The sequence below is a fragment of the Mastigoproctus giganteus genome, chromosome 8 (assembly GCF_048544385.1).
Source record: "Mastigoproctus giganteus isolate SK-2022 chromosome 8, ASM4854438v1, whole genome shotgun sequence".
Taxonomy (NCBI): Eukaryota; Metazoa; Arthropoda; class Arachnida; order Uropygi; family Thelyphonidae; genus Mastigoproctus; species Mastigoproctus giganteus.
This window is the reverse complement of record NC_143582.1, coordinates 125,582,915-125,589,183: the sequence shown is the minus strand read 5'-3', so window position 1 is coordinate 125,589,183 and position 6,269 is coordinate 125,582,915. Positions and strand designations below refer to the sequence as shown.

General features: G+C 39.8%; 1 protein-coding gene across 1 annotated transcript in view; it reads right to left on the bottom strand.

Moving 5' to 3' along the window:
* Positions 1 to 425: 425 nt before the first annotated feature.
* The window catches only part of LOC150081803 (SEC14-like protein 2), a 141,595-nt gene continuing 135,751 nt past the window's right edge, over positions 426 to 6,269 (bottom strand). Inside the window, exon 13 of the mRNA XM_090379691.1 lies at positions 426 to 546. Within this exon, the coding sequence (XP_090235817.1) occupies positions 467 to 546 (80 nt within the window). The 3' untranslated portion in view covers positions 426 to 466. The remainder of the gene's footprint in view (positions 547 to 6,269) is intronic.

Genomic DNA, 6,269 nt, shown 5'->3' with positions numbered 1-6,269 from the left:
GTTTGATCGTTTGCTGTGACTTTTTTTTTTCGTATGAAATCTCTCAAGTTCCTAAATAATCTCAATGTGATTATATTGTATTCTTCCTAATATGGTCATGACTAATATGGACATAAAAATAATATGGTCATGACTGCAGGGACATATGATTAGTAATTTTGTGCATAATATTATATGACAATAGTAATATTGAAGACAAATAAATACTGTGGTGAAACAAGATTTCATAAAAGTTAATTTTGTAATGGAGAGCACATGCTGGAATGACCTAAACTTCTTCAGAAAATCATTGTTCCCAACTGAGTGTATAACAATGTAGTGAGTACTTTCCAGCAGCGAGAGGAAGACAGTCAAATTTGACGTGCATAACAAAATAAGAAATCATATTTAATAACTTCAATGCTTAGAGATATATTTCAGCTATTTCTCTTGATCACTGGTGTAAAAGAAAAGCTACGTAATGGAACTATGGAGCATAAGAATCTATATGATATGCGAGACGAACCTGACGAAACCAGCTAAATGAGTTGTCGAAAACGAGGACATCTGCAAAAAGGAACAACAAGTTAGGAAATAATACATATTGATGAAATTGTCAGAATGTCACAGCATATAATATTTAATAAGGCCAAATGTACAAGTAAGTGGACTTTTCCTGCATCAGCCAAAAAATAAAATAATAATACTATTTAAAATTAGAATAGACTTTCAGAATAACGGCTCCTTCGGGGATTCCAAGTGCCATTTTATTTCAATATTTCCGTTATCTAGAAAGTTTTATTTTTAATACATTTAATGCAGGAATAATGAGGCTAAATAAAAAAGAGAGATTAAGAATGCAATTTTATTAACTGCATATAAAAAACAAACATTTTCACGATCCAATGTTATATTCTACCATTAATACACTCCTGCTTATGCCCCATTCTATTTACTTTTTATTATATCAAGTTTAGTCTGCGCAGTAGCACAGTGGTATCGTCATTGTCCTCCCCACACCGAGTAGTAGTAGTGGCATGTGATGCAAGAAAGCAAATGTATGAGCTTATGCAGCATCAGCCAAAAAAAAAAAAATCACACCATTCCCTCCAATTGCCAGTCCAGTTCCTCCTTAAATTTATTCAACCTATCAACTTTCACAATGACAGATGGAAGTTTGTTCCAGCAATTAACCACCCGCTGGCTAAAGGCAAATTTCCGCACATCTATTCTACATCTGTCCTTTTTTAATTTGAATTTATGCCCCCTTAGGTTCGTAATCTGAACAAGTGGAAGGATCCCATCAGAATTCCGCGTGCTGAACCCATTCAAGGCCTTATCACCTCAATCAGATCACCGCGCAGGTGCCTAGTCTCCAGCCACTGCAATTTGCAGAACTTAAGCCTCTCTTGATAAGAGGATCCCTTCATTCCCCTCACCAATCTTGTTGCCCTTCTCTGTACACGCTCAAGGGCGAGAGTTTCCTGTACGGACGTGCCTTTCTGCCGCTACTGGAACAGAGAAGTTTTTTCTGATTTATTTTCTGCTTTATTAGTTTAAATTGACATATTAACTTATTTCTAGAGTAGCTTTATATTCCTATTTACGGTACTTAAAGTTAAAGTAACTTAGATAGAGATTTGTAGGTATTACTTAGTATCGGAAAGGGTATCAAATACACGTGTTTACCGTTCATAGACAGCCGCCATTGTTACGTGAACATTAATCAGTAAATCTATTAATCTTGTCGAACTTCATTGGCAATTAAATTGTACTTTTAACTATACATATAACCACATAGGTTACGGAACATAAATAATTAGTAAAAATAAATAATTAATACATAACTTGATACGGAAGTTATATAAAGGGACTTCGTAGATAACACTCGTTACTGAAACGCGACACAGCATATCCGGAATTCGATAGCATTAGCTTTGTATAGTATAGTGCATAATATAATATTGTCAATTATTCAGTAAATCTATTAATCTTGATAAACTTCATTGTCAATTAAATTGTATTTTTAACTCTATAAATATATATAACGACTTAATCGTAACAAATAATTAATACATAACTAGAGTGCTACACGTGATACGGAAGTTGTATAAAGGGAACACTAGATACCGAAAAAAAAAAAAAAAAAAAAACAATATATATATATATATAATATAACTTAAGGATTTAATTTTTGTTTTAATTTTATTGAATTAAATTGGAATCATGACTCTAACCAGAGCAGCAAAGCAAAAGGCTCAAGCTAATGGGAGTGCTGTGGTTCAGGGGAGAACTGAGGGGGCCAGTTGCCCTCTGAATCACAGTCTATTAAAATGCACTGTTTGCTTGATGTTTGCGGAGCAGTTGGGTACGGGACATGATACTGCCAAGGGGGATGTCTTTGTGTGTGCACGATGTAAGGAGTGCAAGGAAATCAGGCGACAACTCAGCGTTGTTATGGGCCTTTATGAGAGCTTGAAGGACAGGGTGGATGCCCTCGAAGGAAATAAATTGAGGGGCCCATCAAGCTCTCAGCTGCCCACATCAACGCCAGAGCTTGCACTTGGTCATCAGGCAACACAGAAGCAGCCCCCTAGGCAGAATGCGCTGGTCCCACAGGAACTAGTAGTTGTTGGTGACTCTATTGTCAGGGAAACGGGGAACATGCTTTGTAAAAAGGATAGGTGGAATAGGACCAGGGTATGTCTGCCAGGGGCAAAGGTTGATGACGTTGTAGAGCGGATATCATCTTTTAAGGGCACAAAAGGTGATATAGTTGTACACGTTGGCACGAATGATATTCAGAGTAGGAGACCGGCGGAATTACTTAGCAAGTACAGGTCACTGCTGAAAAAAAGCCGTGAATTAGGGTTGAACTTGAAAGTGTCTGCAATTCTGCCCAGACACGATAGGAGGGAGTATATGATGAGAGCCTTGTCGATCAATTCGGCCCTGGAGGGATTGTGCAAGGCTCAAGGGGTAGAATTTTTTTCAGCCTGGACTGTACTTGTTAACAGGAGAGATTGCTTCTACAGGGATGGGATACACTTAAATAGAAAGGGTGCAAGAATTTTTGCTGATGCTGTCGAGGCAGTGTTAGGTGGGTCGGAAAACTGCTAGTTGGGGGGGATACAAGGACTAATAGATTAACAGTAGCCACTGGCAGAGGTGGAAGTGATTCTTGCACTGCTTCTATTGATATGAGCAGAAGTCTGAAAAACAAGATGCAGGATATTTCAGAGACTGCTGGTAGTCATTGCGGTACAAGTAAACACATGGGTTGCGTTAGGGTAGCAAAGAATAGAAACAGGTGCATGTATACCTGCGTGTACACCAATGCTAGGAGTTTGGTAAATAAATTTGATGAATTTGAGGTATTGCTCAAAACATCAAAGGCAGATATTGTTGGGATATCAGAGACGTGGTGTCACACAGATATAAGTAATGCGGAACTGGAATTTGGGGAATACAATGTGTATAGAAAGGATAGACAGGACAGGAGGGGAGGAGGGGTTATGCTATTAATTAAGAAACACATAAAGTCCAAGGAAGTGAAGCCAGTTGACATCGATGGACAGGGCAGTGCCGAATCAGTTTGGTGTGACATAAGCATAGGGAAATCAAAATTGAGAGTAGGAGTGTGCTATAGGCCTAATGACTCTGATGAGTATAATAAGATATTGTACAGGGAAATAGAGTGGGCCAGTAAATCAGAGAGTCTTATAATGGGGGATTTTAATTTCCCAGATATTGACTGGAATTTGTGGGTTGGTCACTCGCACACTAGCAAGGCTTTTGTGGATTTATTGGATGATTGTTTTCTACATCAGCATGTTCGTGAGGCAACAAGAGGGAGCAATACTCTTGATCTGATTATCAGTAGTGACTCTTCGTGCATTAAGAACCTGCAGATAAATGAACCACTAGGTGGCAGTGATCACAGTGTGTTGAAGTGGGATTTACTCAAGGAGGTAACTACCATCAGAGGTAAAGGGAAGGGTTTTTGTTTTCGTAAAGGCGACTATGATGGTCTGAGACAGTATTTAAATTCTGTACAGTGGGACCAACTGATGATGTTACCAACAGCAAACTCTAAATGGGAAGCATTCAAGGAACTAATCTTGGAGGCTACCAGGCTTTACATACCAACTAAGAAATATTGTTCAAGGTTTAGGCCTAAATGGTTGTCAGATGAACTAATGAGACATGTGGCAGAGAAGAAAAATGCATGGGATACATATAAATTAATGGGTGACATGGAAGCCTATGATAGATATAAGTTGGTCTGTAACCAAGTCACAAAGGAGATTAGGCAGGCAAAGGCAGACTACGAAAAATCCTTGGCAAAGGATGCAAAGAAAAACAGAAAAGAGTTCTTTACATACTTGAACTCGAGAAGGAAAGGGATGAATCAGATTGGTCCACTGGATATTGATGGTTCAACAGTTGAGGATCCTGCTCAGGTGGCTAACAATCTAAACGAGTATTTTGCATCTACATTCACGCATGAGGAGTTATTCAGGAAGGAGAATGATGTAGGTAAAGTAAACATTGGCAGTGAGCTGGATGATTTTGTAATAACTGAGAGGAAAGTGGAGGAGAGATTGTTGAGGATAAACATAAAAAAGGCACCTGGGGTGGATGGGATCTATCCAGTTATATTAAAGGAGGCAGCAAAGGAAGTATGCAAACCCCTAGCCATAATTATGAGAGCTTCTTTGGACTCAGGGGAGGTACCCATAGACTGGAGATGTGCAAATGTAACCCCAATTCACAAAGGAGGATCAAAGGCTGACACAAGTAATTATAGACCTGTTAGTTTAACTTCTGTTCCAGGTAAATTAATGGAGGCACTGGTTAAAGAAGCACTGCAGGATCATCTAGACAAGAATTCAGTTATAGCTCAGACGCAGCATGGTTTTGTTAAGGGCAGGTCTTGCCTGACCAATTTGATTGGATACTATGATGTAGTCACAAAAGAACTGGATGCAGGGAATAACTTTGATATTATATATTTGGATCTTAGAAAGGCTTTTGATACTGTTGCACATGGAAGACTGCTGCACAAATTGGAGCAGTGTGGCATTGGAGGCAAATTGCTACTATGGATAAGGGGATGGTTGAGTGGCAGAAGACAGAGAGTGGTAATCAATGGACACTGCTCAACGTGGACTAATGTTATTAGTGGAGTTCCTCAAGGTTCAGTGTTGGGTCCGTTGTTGTTTTCGGTGTTTATGAATGATATTGATGATGGGATATCAAGTTTAATGTCCAAGTTTGCAGATGATACAAAGGTTGGCAGGGTCGTTAAGGACACTACTGACGCTATGCTGCTGCAACAGGATCTGGAAAGGTTGAACAGATGGGCTGAGAGGTGGCAAATGAAGTTTAACATTGACAAATGTAAAGTACTACATATGGGAAACAGTAACCCCAGAGCAACGTATCAACTCTGCGGTACTGCACTGACAGTGGTGGAGAATGAAAAGGACCTGGGGGTAATTGTGCAGGGAGATATGAAGTTCTCTGAGCAGTGCAGACGAGCTGCAAGAGTAGCTCATGGTGTCTTGTCAATGATATACAGGAATTTTTCTAGCAGGGATAAGGAGGTGATTATTCCCTTGTATAAGGCAATGGTTAGGCCACATCTTGAGTACTGTATACAGGTCTGGAGGCCTCATTTCAAGAAGGATGTAGAGCTGCTGGAACGGGTACAGAGAAGGGCAACAAGATTAGTAAATGGAACAAAGGGTTGCTCTTACGAAGAAAGGCTTAAGTTTTGCAAATTACAGAGTCTGGAGACTAGGCACCGGCGAGGTGATCTGATAGAGGTGTATAAGGCCTTGAATGGTTTGAGCATGCTCAATGCCAATGGGATTCTTCATCTTTCTCAGAATAATCACCTCAGAGGGCATAAATTCAAATTGAGGAAGGACGGATGTCGGATAGATGTGCGGAAATTTGCCTTTGGCCAGCGGGTGGTTGGTTGGTGGAACCGACTTCCATCACTTGTTGTTGAAGTTGATAGCCTAAACAAATTTAAAGCTCAACTGGACAGGTATTTCGAACGAACGGAGGGGTGAAATGGGAGTGGGTTTTTTTTTTTTTTTTTTTGGCTGATGCTGAATAAGCTTGCTTTCTTGCATCGTATGCCTCTACTAATGCTAATGCTAATGCTAAGTAAATCTACATCCTTCCTAAAATGAGGCCTCCAGACCTGTACGCAGTACTCAAGGCGTGGCCTGACCATTATACAGAGGGATAATTTCCTCCTTTTCCCTGCTAGCAAA